At 62.8% G+C, this 24,725-nt stretch overlaps 1 protein-coding gene across 3 annotated transcripts; it reads right to left on the reverse strand.

Annotated features, from left to right (window-relative positions):
• Positions 1 to 62: 62 nt before the first annotated feature.
• Positions 63 to 24,293, reverse strand: PIK3C2B (phosphatidylinositol-4-phosphate 3-kinase catalytic subunit type 2 beta). 3 transcript variants are annotated; one of them, XM_080367146.1, is made up of 33 exons: positions 24,152 to 24,293; positions 15,313 to 16,296; positions 13,506 to 13,606; positions 13,226 to 13,380; positions 12,966 to 13,086; positions 10,664 to 10,775; positions 10,478 to 10,557; positions 10,335 to 10,398; positions 9,751 to 9,897; positions 9,381 to 9,414; positions 8,852 to 9,047; positions 7,812 to 7,934; positions 6,756 to 6,923; positions 6,462 to 6,573; positions 6,241 to 6,383; positions 5,266 to 5,454; positions 4,993 to 5,086; positions 4,794 to 4,888; positions 4,535 to 4,715; positions 4,292 to 4,399; positions 4,112 to 4,204; positions 3,860 to 3,989; positions 3,443 to 3,579; positions 3,145 to 3,314; positions 2,845 to 3,001; positions 2,642 to 2,751; positions 2,316 to 2,517; positions 2,067 to 2,191; positions 1,873 to 1,990; positions 1,551 to 1,632; positions 1,343 to 1,449; positions 1,128 to 1,256; positions 63 to 1,041 (listed from the first exon to the last, which is right to left on the reverse strand). In XM_080367146.1, exons 2-33 carry the CDS (start codon positions 16,222 to 16,224, stop codon positions 853 to 855), a joined length of 4,884 nt encoding a protein of 1,627 aa, XP_080223272.1. In that variant the 5' UTR covers positions 16,225 to 16,296; positions 24,152 to 24,293; the 3' UTR covers positions 63 to 852. The 3 variants fall into 3 exon arrangements, with proteins under 3 accessions (XP_080223272.1, XP_080223273.1, XP_080223274.1); XM_080367147.1 differs by lacking the exon at positions 24,152 to 24,293 and adding an exon at positions 23,056 to 23,154; XM_080367148.1 differs by lacking the exon at positions 24,152 to 24,293 and adding an exon at positions 21,477 to 23,012.
• Between the last annotated feature and the right edge of the window lie 432 nt (positions 24,294 to 24,725).

Genomic DNA, 24,725 nt, shown 5'->3' on the forward strand with positions numbered 1-24,725 from the left:
GTGGGCACAGGCGCAGGCAGATGTGCGGGCAGATGTGCAGGCAGGGCCCACACAGCACCCCGTGCGTTTCATCTCCTTTATTTTCACGCCACCGTGTTACAGGCAGGAGGGTCCCGACGCAGGGGGGTGCCTGCTCCAGCAGCCCCAGCCGCTGGTGGGGCCAGGCTGCTCCCCCCTCCCCCTTCAACTCCCGCTAGATACAATATTTAAAACTTTTAATATAAAGGTTAAGTTCATTATTCTCGATCCTGAGAAACATTTCATCCGTTTACGGAGCTCTTGCTGTAAACAAAGCACCACAGGCACCAAGCCCGCACCCCGGCGCAGGCATCCCCGGCTCTGGCGCTGGACGGCAGATGAGGAGATGTCCCCACAACCATGGGGACAAGAAGGGTGGCCGGCTGTCCCCTTCCCATGGCATCAAGGGGGTCACCGGCACCACGCACGGCCCCACCACACCGCTCTCCTTTGGGAGCGAATTCCCCGGGATGAGAATTGCCCGGCTCCAGGCAGGCAGCTCCTGGCTGGAGAAGCACCCGGAGCTCTGCGGGTCCACACGCCCCCAGCCAACTCGCCTCCCTTCTCCTCTCTGCCCCGGTGCCCGGCCGCACGCTACTCGTTATTAAAAAAAATTAAAATACAAATATCCCAAAGGAAGAAATACCCTCCCCAAAGTGCCCCACCGGTCCTCCCTGCCCCTCCCTCCCCGTGTTGCTCCCTTGACACAAGGTAAACTTAAAAAAGAAGACGCCTGCGGCAGCGCCCATCGGTACCCGGTCCCTATGGGCACATCCCAGAGGGGGCAGAGCCACAGCAGCGGTGCCGTGGGTTCCCAGCCCTGGCGGGGGGACCTCAGAGGGTGCCATGGCCGCGGGATCCCAGGGCGAACCAGCCCATATTCTCCTGCGCCAGGTCGAGGTCCCGCAGGCGGATGCCGACCTCTCCGAGGAGGATGTTCTCCCAGAAGCCTTCCTCGCTCAGCACGCTCAGACGCAGCTCCCGCTGCTGTAGGTCCCCCCTGGGGATCCCGTCGTAGACCAGCTGCGGGGGCAGAATGGGGCAGACCCTCAGCTACAGCCCGCCCCCCCCCCCCAAGACCCCCTGACCCCCATCCCCATCCCATGTACCATCTCATTGTAAGTGGGGTTGCAGGTTTTCCGGGCCACTTTGGTTTTCCTCTTGGTTGTTTTTTGGGGGTCAGGCAGCAGGTAGGTCTTGACGTAGGGGTCAGGGTCATTGCCATCCTGCAATGGTGGCTGTGGGGCAGAGCAGGGGGTGCCCTGTGAGTGCAGCGGTGGGGCAGACCCCCCATCCCTGCTGCCACCGGGCACCGCGCACCTACCAGCCCCCTGATGTGCATCACCATGATGAAGAGCTTGTTGTTCTTGTAGGAGATGGAGAGCTTCACCTCCCCACCGACCTTCCCTAGGGGCCGGGCCCATGTGGCATCTGGAAGAGAGGAGAGGAGGGGGCGCAGGTGGGACGGGAGCCCCCCACCATCACCCCTCACGGTGCCGGCTGGCTGCCAGCGCTGCCACCAGCCCTGCTACCTGCTGGCTTTGGGGTCGGGTTTGTGCCAGCCGCCTTCTCATCCCGTGGCAGGGGGTGGAAGAAGGTGTAGATGAGGTCACACTGCGGGGCGAGGAGGTGACGTTAGCGGTGATGGAGATGACCACGTCCTCCACCTTTCAGGACCGGTGCACAGTGCACGTGGCAATGGCTTACGCACACGGTGCCTGCGCCGATGCTTCACGTGGTGCATTGGCCACCAAGCACCTTCCCACCTCACCGGCAACCCTGGCATCGTCCCCATCTCCCAGGAGGCAGCAGCCCCCGTCCCGCCCTGCTGGGACGCCCCCCCCAGCTCCGCACCTCTGCCACCTCGGGCGCAGCATGGATAAGGTGCCAGATGTAGCCATTCAACTCCTCCTTGCGCCGTTCAGCCACCGCTTCGCCCCGTGACCGTCCGATGACAAACCTGCTGGGGAAGCTGTGGGGACGGATGCTCAGCAAAGCCCGGGGGGCGGTGGGGAGCCCCAGGGGTCTGTGAGGGTCTGCAGGGGTACCTGGGCAGCAGTGAGGAGGGGAAGAGGAGGCGCAGCTTGTTGTGCAGCTCCTGGAACTCCTCGAAGGTGCGCTGCACGAAGGTCACCTCTCCTGGGCTCTCCCGCTGCACCTTCACCACGTAGGTCTGCAGAGAGATGGGCTGTGGCATGGGGAATGGGGACCCTGGGGTGCCCCGAGCACAGACGGGGCTGGGAACTTGAGAAATGCTTGAGCTGTCACTTTGCCTGTCCCCAACTGTCCCCACTCACGTAGCCCTTGCTGGGGTTGAAGACCCTCTCGTGGCGGCAGAGGAAGATGTCGCGGATCCGGCCGGACGTCTTGATGGTGTGCGTGCGGGGAGCGAAGGAGAGGGTCGGCCGCGTGTCGGAGCCCGTGAACTTCATCTGCGCCAGGTTGTGGATGAAGAAGTTGAGCTTGGTGGCCACGCTGCCCAGGCTGGACTCGATCAACCTGCAACGAGGCCACCACGTGCTCAGCACGGAGAAGCCCGTCAGCGTGCTGAGCTGGAGCTGGTGCCTCCATCCGGGGGCTCCCTCCATCCTCTCCTGCCCCACCAGACACCCGTGTCCTCTACCTGGTGAAGTAGGTGGTGGCATCAGCATCAGAGTCCTGTGGCCTCAGGGCATCGTAGACATACTTGAGGTCCTCCAGGTCAGAGAGCTCAGGGATGCCACAGGACAGCATCTGGGAGGCAAGGCAGGGGGTGAGGGCAGGTGGTGGCAGGAGGACCCCTCTGCCATGCCTGGGGGGGTGGGCGTGTGGCCCCCCGGCTCTCACCAGCCCTAGCAGGTTGAGGAAGAGGTGGGTGTGCTTGCGGATCAGGTTGTAGGCCTGGCAGCACAGGTCAACGAAGTCGTGGAAGCGGCTGGAGGGCTTGTCCCCCCCGTTGATGACGTACGCCATGTCCGAAGTGAAGACGAACGGTGCCCGGTCCCTGCATCAGGGGGGGAAGGACAGAAAGTGAGCGCAGCCAGGGGTCACCCACCCCTGGGATGAGAAGAGGGGCTTCACCCACAAAATCACCCCACAGGGATGAGCCCGAGCAAGGGGGAAGGAGATGCCGAGGGTATTTCTCACCTCTTGATGTTGCCAAACATCTGTGCGTGGCCCAGGAACCTGCCAAAGTCAATGTGGAACATGTGGCCGGTGGTCTTGAGCATGATGTTGTCATTGTGCCGGTCGCAGATCCCCAGCACGTAGGTGGCCACACAGCAGCCGGCGCACGAGTAGATGAAGTTTTCCACGGCCTGGGAGGAGGGAGGGAGGGAGGGAAGGAGCAACGGGGTGTGGAGAAAGGCTGGACACATTGCGAAGCGAAGGGTCTCATCCTTCAGGGGTGCATGAGGAGCGGGGACCCTGCCAGGCTCCTCCTCACCTTCTCATACTCATCCTCCTCGGGGTTGTGTTTCTGCAGCCAGTCTGCCAGCGGCCGGTCTTTGAAGGAGCCCGTCACACCATGTTCCACCTGGATTTTGCGTAGGGTCTCGGCGTTGGGGATCATCTCCACCATGCCTGGCAGCCGAGACAGCAGGGTGAGACCCATCCATCCCACCTGGGGGGCACCGAGACCCCAGCCCCCCTTGCCACCAACCCAGCCGCTCCCCAGCCATCACCGTTGAGTGACAGCCTGCAAAGCCACATTCCTACAGACGGGCTGGTGGGACCAGACCCGAAGGTGGATCACAGCTACCCACAGCAGCTCTTCTCTAGCAGAGCCTCAGGACCTCACCAGCCTGAGAGCATCGTGACCTGGGGTTCGATGCCACCGGGGGATGGCACGATGCTGGGTTACCTCGTCCGCGGCCGGTGGAGAAGCAGCGGAAGATGACCATGCGCATGTCCAGCCCCTCCTGCACCCAGATCTTGTTCATGATCCGGATCATCTGCAGCGTCAGCATGTCCTGCCGCAGGTCGTCACCACACTGCGAGAAGAAGAAGGAAGAGCCATCAGAGCCGGGGGGCAGCGGGGGCAAAGCTGAGCCAGCCCCACAGGGGTCGGGGCAGCCGTGCTGGGGTTTAGACACGGCTGGGAGGATGAGCTCACCTTGAAGATGACTCGGATGTTTTCCCCAAGAGGATCAACATTCTGGAAGGAGAGCTTCAAGGGGACGGCGTTGGAGTTGAAATAGGAGCAGTCCTGCCATGGGGAGGAAGGGGCAGCCCATCAGGGTGAGCCGGCTGCGGGCAGAGGAGCCCCCCCGACACCCCCAGCTCTGGCACTCACCCGGGGCACGATCCCCTTCACCAGCAGGCTGGGGCTTAGTGGCAGCCGGCATGACCCGTTTGCTTTGAAGAACTGCTTCACATCCTCCAGCCCCTCACGGAGGATGCCCTGTGGGGTGGGGATGGGATGGGATGGGATGGGATGGGATGGGATGGGATGGGATGGGATGGGATGGGATGGGATGGGGGGCTCAGACACAGCCTGGCACCCCCTTGCACCCCCTCCCACCACCCCAGCACCCACCTGGCGTGCGGACGGGGCAGCATCCCGCACTTGCTGGGCCAGCCTGGCCAGCGTGTTGACGAGCAGGCACTGCCGGTCAAACTCCTCCCGCAGCCCCTTCCCGCAGCAGCAGAGCAAAGCTGCCAGCAGGTACTGGTAACGGATGCTGAACTGGGAGTCCTTGAGGCCATCCTTCAGCAGCCTGCTTGGAGCAGGGACACATGGGGTCAGGCGAGACCCAGGGTCCCCCCTGCCGCTCCCAGCCCCCCCTCAAACACACCAGAAGAAGTAATGGGTGATCTTCAGGTCGCAGATCGCTCGCTTCAAGAGGAAGCGCACCAGTGGGCTGTCCAGGTAGCACTCATACTTCAGGGCCTGGAGAGGGGACAGGTTTGGGGCACAGCAGGATGGGGATGCACCCCCTGCCACGTCCCAGTCCTGGTACGCACCCCATGCCACATCCCAGTCCCACCACACACCTGAACCAGCTGGGGCAGGTAGTCCAGCAGCTCGGTGTCGGAGATGGAGTCGATCCACTGCACGGCTGTCCTCCTCACCTCCTGGTCCGGGAACCTGCAGCCGGGACAGGCATCAGGGGGACAGCATCCTCAGCATCCCCCCTGCCATTGCCACCGCTGCCTTCTCCCTGCCTGCGCGGGGAGGGCAGCAGTGCCAGAGCACACATTCCTGCAGCACCCGCAGCCCTGCGGCACCCGCAGCCCGCTGGCACCCGCAGCCCACCGGTGGCTTACGTGGCGTGCAGGAGCCCCAGGGCATCCTGGTGACTCATGCAGGTCCACTGGCTGAGCAGGGCGTAGATGTCGGGCAGGCAGGCCCACTCCCAGCTGGGCGCACTGGCCAGCAGCATGGGCAGGGAGCTGGGTGCTGCATGGCAGTAGTAGCGCTTCTCCCACAGCTGCTTGCGGTCGGCATCCATCAGCCTACGGCACCAGGGGGACAGGGAGCACGGCTCAGGGGCAAGGGAGGGGATGGCATGGATGGGATGGGGCTGGCGGGCTGGGGACCGCGCATCCCTCTGCCCCTACCGCGCACGGTGCGTGGGACACTGATAAACCCCTCCGAGTCCCCCCTGCTGCCCCACCACAGACCTGCCCATCAAAAAGAATGGATGGAGAGCAGGATCCTGCCTGCATCCCTGCCAGCAGACAGGTCTGCGTGGTGCTGCAGGATGCTGGGGGCTCCCTGCCATCCCCACACTGTACCCTGTCCCCCAGGGGACAGCCAGGACCCCAGCACCCATGCACAGGGGTGACTGAGCTGCTGCAGGGATGGCCCCCTGTCTGGGGACCCCCAAGCCAGCCAGGCTGGCTGTGCACCCCGGGCATTTTTTGCAAGGAGCGTCAGCACCGCCCTGCGCAGCAGATCCCGGCACAGCTGCCGACATTTGATCCTCCCGTTTATAGCCAGCGCTGGAGGACTATGGGTGCCAGGCTGGATGAGGGGCTGGGCAGTTCTCCCCGCTGAGGGGGACATGGCTGGAGAGACCCTCCCCAGAGAGGGGTCGCTGGGGAGGGCAGAGCGCAGGACTGGCGACAGGCAGCTGCAGCAGGCAGCTCTGTCAAATGCCAGGCTCCAGCCTCGTGCCCAGCCTCCAAGGCAGGGTTAGACCCTCAGATACCTGCTGTGCATGCCGGGGGCAGTGCTGGGGGTCTACCAGCAGAGCCCCCCCTGGCAGAGTGATGCCATTCCCGCCCCAGGTCGCTTACCAGTAGAGCGATTTCTTTTGCATCGCCTCCCGCAGCTTGCGCTGGTCCTCCTCCCCCAGGCTGCCGAACTCGTACCTGGGGCTGAACTCGGCTGCCGGTGGGCTGGTGAACTTCACCTCGAAGGTGGAGGTGGGGAAGTCGATCTGGGGCAGAGGCAGAGGGTGAGGAGGGGGGCTCGGTGCGAGTGCGTCCCCCTGGACCCCCCCCCCGCCAGAACGTACCTGCAGGATGACACTGTCGGGCTGGTTGAAGTTAGGGGCACTTGACCTGGCTCTGGAGTTGTCCTGGGTCGCTGGCCACAAGCCCAGGAGCTTTCGCCCGCAGGTCAGGACCCTGGAGGAGAAGGAGGGGTGACAGCCTGACACCGGGTGCCACTCTGCTGGGGCAGGAGGGTGGCACCACTGCAGCGATGCTGTCCCCACGCTGAGCTGAGGTTGTGGGGACCCTCCTGCCCTACCCCAGGGGTGCCAGCACAGCCCCTCGCCGTGCCTGTCGCCATGGGATGCCCCACGTACTGCCTGAAGTTGAAGAGAGGGGTGGTCACCCAGCCCAGGGCCTCAGGAACCCGCCGCTGCTTGTTGGCGTCGGAGGAGCTCCCTGGGGGTGGGATGGGCACGGCAAAGAGCGTGACGCTGAGCAGCGTCTCCCGCGGCAGACGGTTCACCTGGACAGGGAAGCAGATCCTGCAAGAGAGCAGCCGGTGGCTCAGCCGTGCGGGGGACGGGCGCTGGCAGCACCCTGTGGCACCAGCCAGCCCTCTGCCTTGGGATACCAAGCGTGCCCCAGGAGAGCCCAGCCCAACAGACGCCTTTGCTGCTGGCACTGGGGGTGCCATGTGCCCCCCCGGCATGGGCTGGAGGTCCCATGGCACGGGCAGACACCCCGGAGGGGACAGCAGAGTTTGGGGAGAACCAGCTTGCATACCTCGGTCGTCTCCCAGCACCGGGGAGCCCCGTTGCTCTCTGTCCCAGGAAGGTGACCGCGGGGCAGGAGGGCCACCATGGAGGGCCCCCACCACACGCTGACCTCGTCCCACGGCCAGGGGAGGCTGCGTGGGACCCCGGGACTGAGGCTCCTCTCCGATACTCCCAGGGAGCCCAGGGTGGCAGCTACATCCCGCCCGTGGGTGGGCACGGGAAGGGGATTGCCCCACGGAGGGGACCGGCACCACTCTGCTCCCCGCTGTCCCGCTGGCTGCTCGGTGCCTGTCCTTGGGGGGCACCGGCACCTTCTAAAATTATCCTGTTCCTCCCCACCTCCCTGGGCTGCTGTGAATGCCAGGCGTGGCGAGGGCTCAGCACAGCCTCCCTGCCTGCTCCCAGGGCTATTTCTGGAGCAGATCCCCTTTCCCGGGTGTAAACACGCAGCTCCAGGGAGGGCAGAGCTGGCGCCGGTGCCGGTGCTATTCCCAGGGATGACACAAGAGCTTCCGACACCCCAAAACTGGGGAGAGGCGCTGAGAGGAGCTGCTGGAGCAGGGAAGGAGGAGGAGGAGGAGGAGGAGGAAGGCACTGTGGCTGGGTACGGCACTGGGACCCCCCCCCCACCCCACGGCCAGGGTGCTGCCTTACTGCTGGTCCCATATGATGAGGTGGAAGAGGTATTTGTAGACGTGGGCCTTCCTGGTGAGCAGGGGGCTGCACAGCTCCTTGCCGCCATGGCTGAGGGAGCAGGAGAGGTAGAAATCTTCGTAGCTGCAAGGGGAACAGAGGGAGCTGCGAGTTGGGGGCAGGGGGGTGCTTTGCCTGGGGCAGGGGAGCCGGCACCCAGGGGTTCACCCCACCGTGGGGCAAATCCTGCACCAGCGGGGTGGGGAGGATGGAGGTGCTGACCCTCCGCGTTTTCCCCAGGCTGGGCTTGGGAAGGGGGCCCGGGAACCCCCATCCCCATATGCCACCGTGCATACCATCACACAGGGGGCTGCCGGGGGGGGCCCTGCCATGTGGCAGGTGCCGAGCGAGAATCCGGGGAGGGCTGCAGGGCGCTGGAGGTCAGGGGATGCCGGCATTTCCCAGGCTACCCGCTTTGTTCGGAGCCAGTCACCAAGGGGAATACATTAAGGACAGGACAAAGGCGAGGGGTCCCCGGCGGGGCGGCTGCTGCTGGCGCCACTGCCTCACACGCCCTCCCCGCGGTGGGCTCCTGCTGCCCGCCCGGACCCCCGCCATCCCCCCGCGTGGGGCTGAAAGCGGGTACGGGCACCAAGGCACCTAACAAAGGAGCACGCTGCTGATGCGGGGCGAGGGCAGCCCAGCCCTGCTGCACCGGGGCCATCTGTCACATCCCCCGGGTGGCGGCGAGCCCGTGAGTGATGCTGCAGCCCTGGGGATCCGCGGGGTTGGGATGGGAGCGCGTGGCAGAGCCCGTCCCACCCAGAAGCGCCAGCATCAGCTGGCTGCGAGCATCCCTCACCACCCCATGAGCACCAGCAGCCCCATATCCCTGCCCTTGAGGTGGGTTTGCTTTTATTCCCTCCCCACCTGCTGAATATTTGGGACAATGGGACACTCCTCAGCTGCCCAGGGAGGGACACCCCTGCTAACGGGGTGTTTAAGGCAAGTGTGAGCCCCAGGACAGGCAGGCAGAGCCAGGTCCAGGCGGCTGCCCTTACCTGGCAGCCCAGGTGATGGGGATGCGGTGGGTGGCATAGACGGTGAAGGAGAGCGGGCAGGAGAGCAGGCGAGCCTCCTGCGCCACGCCGTGCTCCCGGCTCCCGTGCACGGCTGTCTGGAAGTCGGCGTTGAAGGTGCTGCAGTAGAGCTCAACCAGGTTGAGGATGGCGGCTGTCAGGCTCTCCACGATCCTCTCTGAAGGGGAGGTGGGAGAGGGGTGAGACGGGGCGGCTGCTGGCCCCGCTGCCCCCCCCATGGCATCCCTCTGGGCTGGGGTCGTGATGCTGGAGGGACCCTGGGGCCAGACCGTGGGCAGGTCCCCCCTGGGACAAAGAGGGTCAGAGGGAGAGTTTCAGGCTTCCCATTTTGCTGAGCTCGTGGGGAGGAAAAACAGCCTCCAGAAACCCTCTTTTCTTAACCAGAATAGTTTCAAACACATTTTTGGCCTTAATAATTAAGGGGGAGGGGTTTGAAGATTAAAAGCACCAAGAACTGGAGCCCAGAAGGGGAGGAGGAGAACAGAAATACCTCGATTTTCCCTCTTGGCCAGAACATTTGGATCCTGTTGAGGAAAAAAAAAAAAAAACAACAAAAAAACAGTAAAAAAAAAAAACAAACCACCAGAGCAACATCAGAATCAGCCCCGCGGTGTCGGCGGGCAGCAGCTCGCCAAGCCAGCCGCTTTACGTAACCGGCCCGGGATGCTTGGCTGCCGGAGCAGGCAGCACGGCCAGGCAGCTGCCTGCTTCCCGCTATTGAGGAATTTTCCACGTGGTACGGTGGGAGGAAGGAGGGAAAGAAGTCAGATAGGAAAACCTGCTTCCCCTCTGCATCTCCCGGTCGAGCCGCCCAGCCCCAGCACCCCGCAGGGACCAGCCCCCCAGCGCCCATCACTCACCTTCTGGATTTTGGGCTGCATGCGGGAAGGACAGGGCGGCATCTGGTTGAGGGCTGCCGTGATCTCCTGGGACTCGACGGCAGCCAGAGCGTTGCAGATGGCCATGACTGACTGGATCACCCGTTCTGCCTTCAGTGGGAAGTCTCCCTGGAAGGAAGAGGGGGGCTGATGCAGGACCCCCAGCCAACCGAGGAGGCAGGGGCTGCTCCCTGCAGCCCGCACGCCATGCACTGGGAGGTGCACCAGCCTGTGCCTCAGTTTCCCCTATTTTCATGGCCTTCTCCCTCCTCTGATGCACCCTTAGAGCCCCATAACGAAAGGGGGAAAGACCCTGCAGCAAATCATAGAATCATTTAGGTTGGAAAAGACCTTTGAGATCATCAAGTCCAATTGTTAACCCAGGACTGCCAAGCTCACCACTAAACCACGTCCCTAAGCACGACATCTACAAGTTTTTTGAACACTCATAGGGATGGTGATTCCACCACGTCCCTGGGCAGCCTGTTCCAATGCTTGACAACCCTTTCAGTGAAGAAATTTTTCCCAAAATGAGGCAAATGCCCCCTTCCATCCCTGGTGCTCACCTCGGCTGCTAGGAAAGCATCCACCTCGTTGTGGAAGGTGTCGAAGAGAAGACTCAGGGCCTGCCTAAGGGACAGACAGCAGAGCTCAGCCCTGGCCAGGAGGGCACCTGGCGCGGGGAGCAGTCCTGCCACATCCCCCCTACCTGCTGATGGTCTGCTTGATGGGTCTTTCCTGCAGATGGATGTAGTGGTTGAGCGTGGAGGGGCTCTGGTCATCGTTTGCCTGGAGATGGAGAGATGTTGTGCCACAGCTTGGCCACACGCGGGTGATCCCACCGCAGGGAGATGGCACGGACACCCCCGTGCTGTCCCCACACCCAGGCACCCACCGTCCGGGCCAGGTCGCTGCGCACCCCCTTTCTCTTCATCAGCTGCAGGCGGATATCGATGTCGAATTTCCTGCAGTGCTGGATGTACTCGTGGCTGCCCAGCGCGTGCTTGCTGCAGGGACAGAGACCACACGCTGAGCCCGCAGCCCCTCTCGATCACATGTGACACCCCAAAATTCAACCCAGGATGCCCCATGCCAACGCCCTGCGGCCAGGCGGTGTCGGCTGGGGCTCTGCCATGGCTGCCTCGCCTGCAAATGGACCTTTGTGGCACCCGGGCGCTTGCACTGAAGAATAGGTTATTGTTTTCCCTCCCTCCCCTGTGCCCTCCAAAAAGCCGTGCCCGGCCCAGCCAGCGCCGACGGAGCCAGCAGCGGGTGTGGAGGAGCCCGTTGTGCCAGGACCTGCCCAGCGGTGCGTGGGAAGCAGAGCTGGACCAGAGGAGCCAGAGGATGCTCCAGCTGGCAGCAGGACCGGGGCAAGCCCTGGGAGCAGGGAGGGACTGCCTGGTCCCAGCACCCCCACCAGCATGGGACCCCCCCCAGAACGGGACCCGCTCAACTTGCCATCCGCTTTCTTTGCCGGCTACGGGGGAGAATGAGCCAATTCAGCCCTTGCCAGCGCGGCAGAGCCACGGGCACAATGCCCAGGGGGTGCGGGAGGCTGCAGGCAGGATGGAGCTGCAATGGCAGGATCCTGGGGGGGGTGGGGGGTGGGAGAGGCACCCCCGAGGGCTCACAGGGCTGCAGGGGACAAGGACATCGCCAGTGCCAGGTCCTGGCCAGGGAGGAGGCACATGGGGAAAGCATCACAGGAAGCCTTGCCCACAGCCAGTTGCACAGGCAGCAACGTGCCCTTGGGGCCAGCATCCTGCACCCCTGCCTGGTCCTGCCTCCCTCTGCGCCTTGCAAAAGCAAAGGGGCAGCAAGTGACAGCAGCTCAGGCTGGTTTGCCGAGCTCAAGGACCCAACCAGCTCTGCAGGGAGGGTTTTGGCACTTCCAGCATCTCCTCTGCCACAGGAAGATGTGGAAAGAAAAGATCAGCGACAAAAGGGCTTTATGTCCCAGGGCTTTCTCAAAGGTCCTTTGAGGGCCCTGGGAGATACAGCACCACCGGCCCACACCAGCTCCGGGAAACGCTTGTCAGGGACTGTCCCACTCTGTGCCCAGGACACCATTCCCTACCAAAAAAGCTGGAGGTTCATCCCTTTGGGAAATGCCCTCCAAGCTGGCTGGATCCATCCTACAGCTGGGTGCTCCCTGGCAGCCCCTAGCCACCCACAGCAGAGGTTTGCCGCATGGAAATGCTGCGGTACCCACAGCTAGTTAACCAGCTCGCACCCCTGCTGTGTGCAAACACACATGTGCACACGTGTACACGTGCACACACGTGCACATACATGCACTGGGCTGCTTGGCAGCACAAGGGCTCAGCACCGATGGGAATAACCTCTTTGGGCAGCCACGCTGGGCAGCCAGGAGCGGAGGCTGGGCTCCACTCGCCCTCCGCTCGGGTGCTGCACAGGCTCTCCCAGGCTGAGCAATTCCCAGCTGCCCCTTTAGGGCCTAAACCGGCAGCTCCCGGAGGCTATGGCAAATTTCCCACCGATTTCCCATGGCAGGGCCAGGCCCAGGGCAGCTTTCCAGCAGCAGGAGCTGGCTTGCTGCACCACGCCACTGGGAAGGACGGCGTGTGCCTGCGCATGCATGGCTGCTGCATCTCCCTCTGCACAGAGCTCTCCCCAGCCGTCAGACCCCCAAACCCCTACAGAAATACAGCCTTCCTCCAGGGAAGGCGGCAAGGCAGGGAGAGCAGGAGGGATCTGTGCAGGTCTCAGTCCCCATCACCCATCCACGGCTCTGCAGCGAGGGAACCCACCGCAGCCCTGATGCTCCTGTGCCCCCAACACATCCCTTTTCCACCTTCTCCTGGGATTTAAACAGCAGGCTGGGAGAAGCCGAGCTCTGCTGCTCTGCTCAGTGACATGGCTGTTATTAAGACTCCTCCAAAGAGCTTTTTTTGGCATCTCCCTGGTTTTCAGGCCTTTCTCCAGGCACGCAGAGGTCAGCATGACGGATACTCTGCCACCAGGGAAGATGCTCCCAACATGCTGCTTTTGGCAAGAGCATCGCCGCGGCTTGAGAGGCAGGAAACGGAGCGGGGAGGCTCCCGCTGTGCACATGGAGATCAGCCCTGGCCATCCATCACACCCGGCTGAGGCCACGCACGGGGCGAGCACAGCCAAGAGCGTGAACCCTGGCATGCCTGGGGTGTGTTGCGTGTCCCCTCCTTGACACTCACTTCTGCAGGAACTCCTCCAAGCCACAGATCTTGAGCACAAAGTCCTCGACGTCGACAGCGTGCAGCTCATCGTGCGTGTAGCACAGTGCCTGGTAAATGAGCAAGTCCACAGTGGAGGAGCCTGTGGGAAGAAGGAACAGCACCATGAGCTCTGGGGATGGTGGGACCCCCCCTGAGCCTTCACCTCAGGGTTGCTGGGGTCCCCCCAACAACTGCTGCAAGGAGGGACGGGCAAGCGGCTGCACAGTGTGGACACTTACAGTCGCAGGTGAAGGTGAGGGGCTCCCGCAGGCTGTCACACACCACCGTCACCTTCAGGCTGATGCCATGACCCAGCTGCTCGGGGCTGAGGTTGACGGCACTCCACACCAAGCCAGTGAGGGAATAGTCCGTGGTGCTGTAGCCGGAACGCAGCCTGCAGAGGTAGGGACAGGTCAGAGATGCTGCTCTGCTTTGGGTTTTGGCCCACCCACCCTGCAAAAAATGCCCTGTTTTGGGGCATTTTGCAGTGGGATGCTCCTGCCCCGGCCAGGTACTCACACGTCCAGCATATGGCAGAAAGCAGCCACCTCCTCATCCCGCTCCTCGGAGACTTCGAAAAGCTCGTAGCCATTGGCAAAGGAGTGCGGCCGGGGGGCAACCTACAGGGTACAGCATGAGCCCATCAGCCGGCTGCGGTGTTCTGGGGGGCTCCAGCCCATCGCCCACCCAGGACAGGTTTGCCAGATCCCCCTTATAGAGCACCGGGCACCGAGAGCCTTTGCTCGCCCTGGCGTTGCTGCGGCCGGGGGAAAAGCAGCTCTGCAGCAGCACGGGGGGCACGTGGTCCAGCACAGGAGGGGTTTGGGCCAGGTGGGCACCAGCCGCAGGATGCATCATCTACATCTGCACCGGCACCTTCCCCATAGCCGGGAGAAGGGAGACCCGAGATCTTGCTGCCCCCAGCCCCCTGCCCACAAAACTGGCCACTTCCAGCCTGTTTCCAAAAGCGCCATTGGGTGGATTCTCCAGTGAGACAGGGAATGGGCAGAGATGGACCCAAGGATGCTGTGGGACAGGCAGGGACTGTCCCCAGGCCACCCAGGGGCCACAGCAGAGCCCTGCCCATGCCCGGCCCTGCATGCTGCTCTCCCACCGTGGTGCCGGGGCAGGCGGCACGGCCGTGCCAGGCTCCCCCCACGCATGGGGGTCCCTTGCCTCCATCGCTCTTTTGCAGCGAACAATGGCTCCACTGTCAGAGCAATTAACCCAGGCAACAGCTAAAGGGAGGCAGAGAAAGGCAGAGAACACAGCAGCCGCTAAAGACAATTTTAATGCTCTTTTATAATTAGTTTCTGGCACTAAGGAAGCTGAGAGTGACTTACGTAGCCCCTGCCAGCGGTCCCCAGCTGCATCCCTTGCTCCCCGGGGAGGGGGCATCCCGTGAGGAAGGCAGCTTCTCCCTTATTTATCTCCTCCTCTTGCGGGAGGCGGGATGAGCTGAGCCACAGCCAGGGCTCTGCCCCTGTGACAGGCACCCTGGTGGGGACAAGGGACCTGGCAGCCCCGGGGGAGAGACGGCAGCAGCACCAGCAGCCCCCAGCGCCTCGGTGCGTGGAGGGGAGATAGCCCACTCACTGCCCAACGGAGGGAAGAAGGGAGCTGGGATGGGAAAGGACGTTGCAAGCTGAACAGAAAAGCGATTGCCTAGCTCTCGGGAAGAATCTCCTGGCTCTTTCCAGAGGATCTTGTGACATTTTGCAAGCCAGCGGAACACGCGCCTGCTGCAAACCACCTGCAGCGCAGGCTCCGGAGACAGAGGCGCTTGCATCCCTTGCACAGCAGCTCCTGGATGCCCGTGTGTTGCGGTGCTGGGCACTGCTCGCACCCTCCAGAGGGCACCGGGCTCTGCCTGCGGGGTCTGGCCAGTATCTGGGGTCCAGCAGAGTCTGGGCGTGAGGGTGAGGCGGGGAGGCAGTGCTCGGATGGCAGCACACGGAGCATCCCGCCTGCTCGGTGGCAGCGGGGTGACAACTGGCTGGGACCTGCCCTTCTGCTTGGCTTCCTGGCCCTGCTTCACCCACCCCAGAGGGTTTTGGCCACGGGTGCACAATCCCGCACCCCTCGGGGAGCTGTGCAATCTGGAAAGGTCTTATTAACCCCCAGGGACAGCGTCTCAGCGTGCGGATGCCTCTGACCGTGATGCAAGCAAGTCTCTGAGGAGCCCCAGTGATGGGACAAATACCCGGAGCGAAGGAAACGCAGCAAAGCCGCAGATGCCCACGGCCCCGTTTGCAACGTGGGTGCCGGGTTTCCAGCTTTCCCCAGCACCTTGGCTCCATCCCAGCCCCACTTCCAAGGCTCTTACCGGATCGACGGAGATCCTGCGGTTCTTGTTCGGTGCCAGATTCTTCCGGTTGCCAAAGCGGGAGACGTATGTCCGCGGGGGGACCTGGGGGGGCATGGTCTTGCTCCGTGCCACCGGCTTGCCACTCGATTCCTTCTCGAAGATGCTCCTGCCCTCCTTCCAGCCACGGGAAGCTTCCCGCAGCACCTCTGACTCGTAGGTGGACTTCAGGTTGAGGCAGGTGATGGCGTCGTTGATGCCGCTGTAGTCGGCAATGCCATAGGGGTCCTCCTCGGAGATGCGGCGGCCAAGCAGCTTGCCGTGAGCCCGCTCGTGGGCCGCCGAGAACATGTTGATGTCCCTGGGCTGAGGTCCTTTGGAGGATGGGGGGGACCCCTTCCCCGAGTGCTGGCTTCCTTCAGGGGAGCTCCAGAGAGGGTGCCGGGGGGGCAGCGGGGGCGGCGAGAGCTTCTTTGGGGAGCCACCCCCGCCGTCATGGGGCGAGGTGCCGTTGAGGGGCTCCCCAAGGAAGTCTCCCCCCGACCCCTCGAAGATGTACAGGTAGTCACCAGCCAGGGGTCCCTTCAGCCAGGGCTGGGGGTCCAGCCGGAGGGGGTTGGGGTCGGGGGGGGGACCGGGTGCCGGGGGACCCTCGGGTGCGACTGGGACGTTGTAGCTGAGCGTGGGGTCGGAGCCGGAGAGGCCACGTGCCGCTTTGATGCTGGCGCAGCCGTTCCTCTCGGCGGGGTCATCCCAGGAGATGAGGGGCTGGTCCCCCCGCTGCTTGGCCCGGCTCTCCTCCTTGTCCTGCCGCAGGCGGGAGAGCGCGTCGTACTCCATCTGCAACGCCTCCGCCAGCGCCAGCTCCTTCCGACTGATGCCCACTGACTCCAGGGACTTCCACTGCTCCCCATTGCCACGCGTGGCGGACATCTCTCCGGGGACCAGGACCTCTTCCTCCTGGGCTCAGGGGTCAGGAGAAAGGCATGCTGCACCGCCGGCCACCTGGGCGAAGGGGAAAGGCAAGGGTTAATGGCTACGATTAAGGAAGGCTGGCTAATGAGGGTCAGGCTGGCAGCACTGGTGGTACAGCCCTTCCTCTCTGCGATGGAAAAAAGGAAACGTTTAGGGGCTAAATAAAGATTTTGCTGCTCACCCAGGAGCCTGTGGCCACCAGTCAGGCAGCGCAGGCAGCTGCTGGGGCTATTGCTGGAGCCCGAAGTATTTCCCCGAGGATAAAATAAGCTGCAGAGAGGGGAGGGCAGTGGGGTCACTGCCTGCAGCTGGGGCTGACTCAACCTGTAACTGGGCTGTGGGGTTTGCAGTGGTGCTGATGCCCCGGTGGCATGCCCAAGACACGGCTCTGAGCCCCCTCGCTGGCCTCGGGACCATCACAACTTTGAGAAAAAGACACTCCCCTCTAGCAAAACTAGGGCTTTTTGAAGCAGAGAGGAAAAGATGAGAGAGAAGGGTAAGGAAGGGACAAGGCTGGGTGCTGCCCGGCAGCACGCTGCTCTTTCCCCATCTGAGGACCACAGCATCCCATTCCCAAACCTGTGCATGGCCTGGGGGACCACCCGCTGCTCACCAGATCCCACCACTACTCCCAGCACCAACCAGCCAGCAAGCAGTGGGGCAGAGCGATGGGCACCACAGCATCAGGCTCAGCTCGAAGAACCCACCAGCAGCCACTGCCCCCCAGAACGGACCCACGGGTCCCCCTGAGCCCCTCCACGGCGCCCGGCGCTGCGCAGCCTCCAAACCCAGCTCCTCTCCAGCATCCAGCTGTGCTCCCTGGCCCCCGACCAAAACCCGCAGAGGGCGGTGACCGCAGCGGGGGCTCCGCTCTGCCCAGCCAGCACCGCGCTCCCCGGGGAAGGATGTTTCACCTCCTCTTCCCTTCCTAGCAAAATAAATAACAAAGTCGATGTTAAACAGAAGAGTGGAGCGAGCCCGAAACCCCTGGAGATGGCCAGTACTTGAAACCTCTAGAGCTGAGAGGCGGCTGAGTGTTTTTGGGCTCTGGCCAGGGCTGGCTCACAAGCCTCAGCACACGGGACCCCCACTGGCACCCAGGGCTCTGCTCTGCCCCACACCACCTGCTCTGCACCACGCAGGGCTCTGGCTGATGCTCTGATTTAGCGCAAAAGGGTGCAGCCATCCCAGTGATTGCAAGCGCTTTTTGTTGGAAAGCACGGCCGGGGGCTGCGAGCGTCGCTGAACCCGAGGACCTTCCTTCGGTGCCCGTGGCAGCGGGAGCCTGTGCTTGCAGAGCCCACCTGGCACGACATGTACCCTCCACATCCCACCCCAGGGCATGGGGCAACCACCTCCAGCCCAGGCTAGTGACCACCCTCCTCCAGCACACAGCACCTGGTGCAGCATCCTCCTCCTCACCAGGCTGGTCCCCACCATCCTCACCCAGCCCCGCTGCTGATTATCTCCCAGGGCAGCCCCCCCAAACACATCACCCCCTCCCCACCCACAAACAGGCCCTCTTGACCCCGGGGCCATGCAGGACCAGATGGCTGCTAATTAGCCTGGCCCAGGCTTTGCCTGCTGCAAACATCTCCTGCAAGTGAGGCAAGTTTGAACCCCCCGCCAGCATGGGTCCCTCTTGGCCCCCCAACACCAGGCTGGCCCGGCACCTCACTCAACCAGCTTTTTTTGGTGGTTTCTAACTGGAAAAATGGCTTCAAGGGGGACAACAGGCTGGAAATGTTCCCTTCCTTGGCATTTTGGTCCCTGCTGGTAGCTGTGGGCTTTTCCTGGAAAAATAGAAATCCCAAAAGCTGGCAGTCCTGGGCTTCTGGAAGCTGAACAAAGAAAATCTGCTTTTAACCCAAAAGCAATAAAATCAAACCGATTTTTGTGGCTGACAAAGCCACAAACCCATTCTCATTTCCAAGAGAAGCATCTGCATCTTGCTGACGTTTTGAGCAGAGAAACGCTCCCGTCTGGTCGTGCCGAGGCTCCCGTGTGTGCTGGCGGGATGCAGCTGGACCCGCATCGGGGCGGCCACAGCAAACCTGGTCCGGTCGGAGCATGGGACACAGGGATGGGGAGGGAGGCTCAGCCCGCACCAGGCACAGCAACCTTATGGTGCCAGCACCATCTGGAGAAAAGCCACATCGGAGGGAGCTGTGTGCAACCCGGGGGACGTCACCTCGGCTGGGGACACCTCTAGCATCCCTGAGCAGGCGGCTCAGCCCCCACCCTCCCGAGCCAGTGCAGCAGCTGGACCGAGGTGGTGCAAACCCATGTGGAAAAGCCCCAGACTCTCCCGGTTGCCATCCAAGTCCTCAGCCGAGGCAGGCCCGATGCTCAGTCAGCACCTCCCACCGCAGGCTCCTGCTGCTGGGGGTTTGGTGAGCAGCCACTGGCATCGCCACCGAATGCCTCTCTCCCTGCAGCAGCCTGTTACAAAAATTACTCAGGACTGCAAGCCGTGAGTTAGGTCTCATCCCGGGAGCTCCCGAGGCGGGAGCTGAATTCCAGAGAAACAGAGAGAAGCAGGGTTTTTTTTTTCCTCTTTAAAATACTACTACTAATAACGTAGGGATAATTTTCTGACTTTAAATTTCCTGGCATTTGTCATGGTCACGTCAGCCTCAGGAGACTCATCCAGCTTGGGATGCCACCTTTCAGAGAAAAGCTTTGCCATGCTGAGTTACCCGCTCGGCAGGAGGCACACAGGAGGGAAAACCACTTGTCCACTGGAAACCCTTTGCCCTAAGCCTCAAATTATGGTTCAACAAAATTTTCTTTACAATTTGTACCAGCATGGGCCCGTAAGGGAGACTGCAGGCTTGCAGGAGCCACGCACAGCACCACAGCCTCCCGTGCTCTGCATGGCCACACCAGCAGAGCTGAGGGACGTTTCTCCATCCAGGTGCACAAAACCAACCTCCTTTCCAGAACAGCCCTTGAGAACATCAGTGCTGAGGCCAAAGGGCTGCAAAACCAGCTCCAAATCCTCTCTCAGGAACCTCTTGCATTTTTAAATGCTATTCCAGAGCATCTGCTGGTGGCAGCCCCTTGTCCAGCTCCCAGAGTTGGCACCTGCTGCAGCTGTGGCTGGAGAAACCAAAGCCCTTGTCCCTGCAGGCTCCGAGCTCACCTGCCCTTCCAGGATATATTTGCTTCACCCTGGTCGCTGCCTGCACCCTGCCCGCCCCCGGGCTCCGCACGCCCTGGGGCACCCTCCCAGGTTGGGAAGGAAAAGGAAGCTTGGGGTGAGGCTTTCACACCCTGATGCTGGCACATCCCACAGAGTTTATTTTTCAAATACCAGAGCAGCGGGATCCACCCAGGAGCAGCCCAGCCCGACAGCAGCCGGCAAGTCCTGCCCGCCAAGGGCTCAGGGGCTCGGTCAGCCCCCTCACTCCTCAAAACCCCTCCACGCCAGCTGGTCCTGCTTTGTGGTGGCCCTTGGTGACAGCCTTTCTGCAGGGCTTTGGGGCAGAGGGCGCACGGGCACCCTGTAGGGCTCTGCCTGTCCCCACATCCAGCATCGGTGGGGCAGGGAGGGATGACCCCCTTGTGCAAAGAGCTGAGCATCTGGTTGGGGCAGGACCTAGGGGGCTCAGCACCACCTGCAGCCACCCCTGCTCCCGGCAGCTGAGCGGCACCTGCTCGGCGTGGGGAGGGATGAGGAAAGCCGAGCAGAAAATAGTCCTACGGGATCCCACGGCGGAGCAAACCCCACAGCCAGCCCTGCCTCCCCACGGCTGGGGATGGGAGCCTGGGGCAAGCTTGCTGTATACCCCCGGCTCTCCCCATCCCTCCCTCTCTCCCTTCCCCCGCTCAGGCAGCTGCGTTGGGAGCAGATAGAAAAGTCCGGAGCATCTGGGAAGACATCAAACATCTGAGGGCGAGGAAGCAAAGCGAGCCCCGGAGGGGCACCTCCCCGGGGTGTGGGAGCCGGGGATGGATGTTATGCCTATCAGAGGAGACAATTCACACCCATTTATAATCCGGCGGAGGGAGGAGCGGCCGTGAGAAGGATAAAGCACCAGCCTTCACCTCTGGGGCTGCGGGTCCATCCATCCAGCCTGCCGCTCCCGCTGAACAGGGTGAGCTGCTGCGTTCCCAGCCGCCGGAGCAGCCCCTGCCCGGCCAGGAGGATGGCACGGGGGCTTCCCTGCCTGGGGGACATGGAGCCTGCTGCTGGCTGCATCCCCAGCTACATCCCATCGCTCCTGCTGCGTGTCACAGCACGTGGCAGGGTGACAAAGCTCCCTGGATGCACTGGACTCTGCAACCATCCTCTGGCAGCGGGGGTGCTCCTAGATCTGTGAGGCAGAGCCAGCTCCTCATCCCACACAGCTCATGGCATGGCAGGGACAGGTTCCCAGGGCACCCCACCAGCTCCAGTACCCCCAGAGCAGGCAGGACCCAGCTCCCCCTGCTCCAGAAGACACTCTCTGGTTTCAATTCTCCTCTTCTCCAAAACGGGGCCTTTTGGGACCTCCCGGGCAACATCATGGCCGAGGAAAACTCTGGGTGGGTCTCCAGGTGGTGTTTCGGCACAGGTAAAACACAGGATTTTCATCCCAGTTTGGAATTGGAGGTCCCAAAAAGGAACCTGGTCTCAAAGATCATTGAAAAATGAAACCAAAATTCAGAGCGTTTCATTCCTGGAGCCACACTCAGCCCTGCCAAAACACCACCTGCCACCCCAAAACCCAGCAAAACCAACACTCCAGAAGAGCTCACACCAAACCCCACACGATTCCCCCCAAAACTGATCGCAGCAGACATTGTATTGCCCAGTTTGCAGGCAAAAAGCCAAAAAAACCTGAGGTGCTGCACTCCCAGGAGCTTCTGGAGGGGGGTTGGAGCTGTCACCAGCATTTCTCGGCAGGGCGGTAGGGAGGGTCTGGCGTTCATCCCTGTACCCCAGGATCCAGCCCCGCAGCTGCAGCCCCTGTGCCAAGCCCTGGCCCCCTGTCACTGCCCAGAAGCCACCCTCACCGTGGACTAGGCACAAAGGTCATGGCTCCTTCCACAGTCCCTAAAGCCTTCCATGGCCAGGGCAGAGTCACAGCACTCGCCACTGCAGCGCAGGGACCCGCAGGATCCGGCCAGTTTACGTACAGCAAAATAAAACCAGGCAGCTGCTGTCCCGCACACACCAAACTGAGCAAATGCCTTGGAAACAGCCAGCGCCACTCGATTCCAACCTGCTGTCTTACAGCAGGAGGAGTTTCTTCCTCTTCAAGACGATACGACTCCTATTAATAGCAGAGCAAAGTCCAGTCCGGTCCAAGCTCTCCAGAGGAGGCAGGATGTGAAGCTGGCTGATGCCAAAGGTTCCTCCAACATTTTCCTACGTATTTCCACCCTTGGGAGGAAATCCTGCCCTGGGATGACGGGTCGGGTTTGGGACGGGAAAGCCCCCAGCTCAGGGCAGCTGAAGGAGGGAGCTCTGCAGAGGCACCCCCCAGAGCCCCACACAGCAGGAGTCGGGTCCGTGATGGGGACAATGGAGGGGACAAGGGGGTGTCCCAGCTAGGCGTGGGGCAGAAGGCAGCCTGGGGGTTGGGTGGGGATGTCAGAGCTCCCCGTTGCAGCGAGGTATGACAGCCACATGCTTGGCTCCACAGGAGATGCTGAACCTCACCCAGCACCTGTGAAGCAAGGGGGGCACGGGGAAAAGCGAGGGTGGGACCCTTCTGCAAAGCCACCCACCGCCGCACCCTCCCGGCGTCCCCACGTGCCCCACAGCGGCTCCGAGGATGGGACCAAGACACCCTGGTGCTTCCCCCTGCTCCCTGGCCCCAGGGCACACCCACGGTCAGACTTTCCAGATTACTCAACCCTTGCTGCTCCAGCGCCCAGCACCCGTGCCCAGGGCCAGGTTTTCTCAGTGCTCAGCCTCCCTGGGGGATACGCGTGGTCAGGCTCTCCCCGGCACGCCACCTCTGGCGCCCGGTTCCTATGCAAATATTGGCTTCCTCCGCAGCCAGCACCCATCGTGGCGTGGCTGGGTGTACGTGCACCCAGCTGTACAGCAGCCTGCCGGCAGCGCTCCTGCATGCACGGCGTGCACGGGGGCTCAGCTAGGCAATAGGGGCTAGAGCCCTATACATGCCCAGGGCAGCAGTAATGTAAAGCATGGCACCTCCCCGGCCTCGGCGCTCCTCGCTGCAGCAGCATGCTGCCCGCATGGGCTGGGCTGCCCTCTGCCCTGCAGCCCGGCAGTCTGGGTGAGCCCCAGGGGACTGATCCTGCTGCTGTGATAGCAGCTGTATCCATGTCACACACTCCGCGGGGCTCTTCCCTGCTGCCACAGAGCTCTCCCTGACCCAGATGCTCCCGCAGCCGAACTGGCAGGGTGCACGGAGGATGGGCGGCAGCTGGGGTGCACCCCACTGCCCACAGCACCCTGTTGGGGTGCAGGGAGCCTGACCGGCCCCACGCTGCACGCCAGAGCCAGCCCAGTCTGCAGTGGGAACCAACTCCTCAGGCTTCTCAGCCCTGCTCTGCCTGCAGGATTTACACCCCACGGGAGAGAGCACAGCCCAAGGACACACCACAGACACAGGCCAGACACATGCAGCTCCTCCAGAGCACCCACCGTGCAGGGAAACCCGTCACTTGGGATGGGGCTGCGGATGCTGCTGCTGCTGCTACAACCCCAGTGGTCCCTTCCCATAGCTCAGGACCACCCAGGACCACGGCAGCCCCGGCACTGCTGTGCACGCACCCGTAGTGTGCTTCCAGGCAATGCTTGCACACCCCCCCCGAGCACCTACTTACACTGCAGCGTGCAAGGAGGGCTGGTGCCTGGCTGCATGGCTTCTGGGCTGGAGAGGCAGCTGCTTTGGCTCCCGGCCGCCGTGTGGATCCTCTCCCCAACGGCGAGGTGGGGCAAGCACCTCGCCGGGGCAGTTAGCCCAGGAGAGCTGGGTGCCCCATTTGCCAGGCAGGTTTCCCTTGCCCCACAGCTCCCGGCTACCCCATCCCTCCCGCTTAAAAAATTGATTTTTCTTGATCGCACTGGTGCTAGTTCACCCCGGCCCAGATCCTGTGAACAATTATATTTGTGCATGGCCTTACACACGTGAATAGCTACGGTTAAAGCAATATATCTCTTTTGCTTAGGGGTAATAGCTCACATATCTCTGGAGTTTACTGTTAAATACACTCCTGAGCATTTTGGCAAGTTGGGGACCCAGAGCCCTGTACCACAGGAGCAGAGGGAGCATCGCAGCTCGCCCAGCATCCTCAGAAGTGCCTTCTGCCCCCACTCACCCAACCCAGAGCCCACCCCACGCCTTTGGTGGGACCAGCTTGACCCTTCCCGGCTGCCCAGGAGCGCTGGCTTGTCCCTGCCCCCATCCCTGTCCCGGAGGGGGGACCCTGACATGACGGGAGAGGACAGAACCCCCAGTCCTGCCTCTCTACTTTGCTGACGGGCAACTTTGCGATGTGCCGGGGACTGTCTCATTGTTCTGCTATAAAACCCACGAACTTTCCGCACCCCCCTCCCCAAGCCCGACGGTGCAGTTCCAGAGCGCAGACCCCGCAGCCTGCCTTGGGGGTGCAGCCCCCCAGGAACCCCCCACCGCCCCGGGGCTGCTGGCGTTTTCCATCCTGGAAAAACACAAGGCTGGGCTGGAGCTTTCGGGCAGCGCAGGGGGAACGACTCGCAGCAGCGCCGTGCGCGACCCCATGGAGCTCCCCCATCCCCTCCCAGAGGGTGAAATTATTTATATATACACATATATATATCTATATAGGTATTGATTATTTTTTTTAAGGGGGGGGGAAGCCGGAACGAGCCGCTCATTGGAGGAGCCGGCCTGCCGCCCCCCCCGCCGCTCCCCTCCCCCCCTCCCCGGGGCAGCCCTACCTGCTCCGAGCGGGCTGCGGCGGCGGCCGGGGCGGGCTGGGGCCGGGCGGCGGCGGGGCCGCGCCGCGGCGGCGGCGGCGGGAGGAGGAGGAGGAGGAGGAGGAGGATGGGAGGAGGGGGAGGAGGAGGAGGGAGCGCGGCGGCGGCGGACAATGGAGGGGCGCAGCGCGGCGCGGGGCCATCTCCCGGCGGCCCGCCGCATTGCACGGCGCCGGGGGCCGGGGGCGAGGCGGGGCTGGCCCCGGTGCCTCCCGGTTTATCCCGACGTAGCCGCGGGATGCTCCCAGCTCGCCCCCCCTCCGCAATGTCCCGCATCATGGCTGGGCGATGAGCCGCTCTTGTAGCTTTGCCCTGGGCGCAGCGCTGGCCCCCTCCACCCCCCCAAAACGCTGCAGCTTCATCCCTGGGGTCCCGCCAGCGCCCACCTCCCCCTGCTTCCCACTGGGCTGGTACCCCAGGGGTGTGGGTGCCTCTCTGTACCCCTCCAGGGAGCTTCAGGAGGGGGTTGAAGCACACCACAGCACCCCACTGGAGCCAGGGTGCTGATGCTGGTCCCCGGAGCCCCCCACGTTGG

This window comes from Falco punctatus (genome assembly GCF_963210335.1).
Source record: "Falco punctatus genome assembly, chromosome: 17".
Lineage (NCBI taxonomy): Eukaryota > Metazoa > Chordata > Aves > Falconiformes > Falconidae > Falco > Falco punctatus.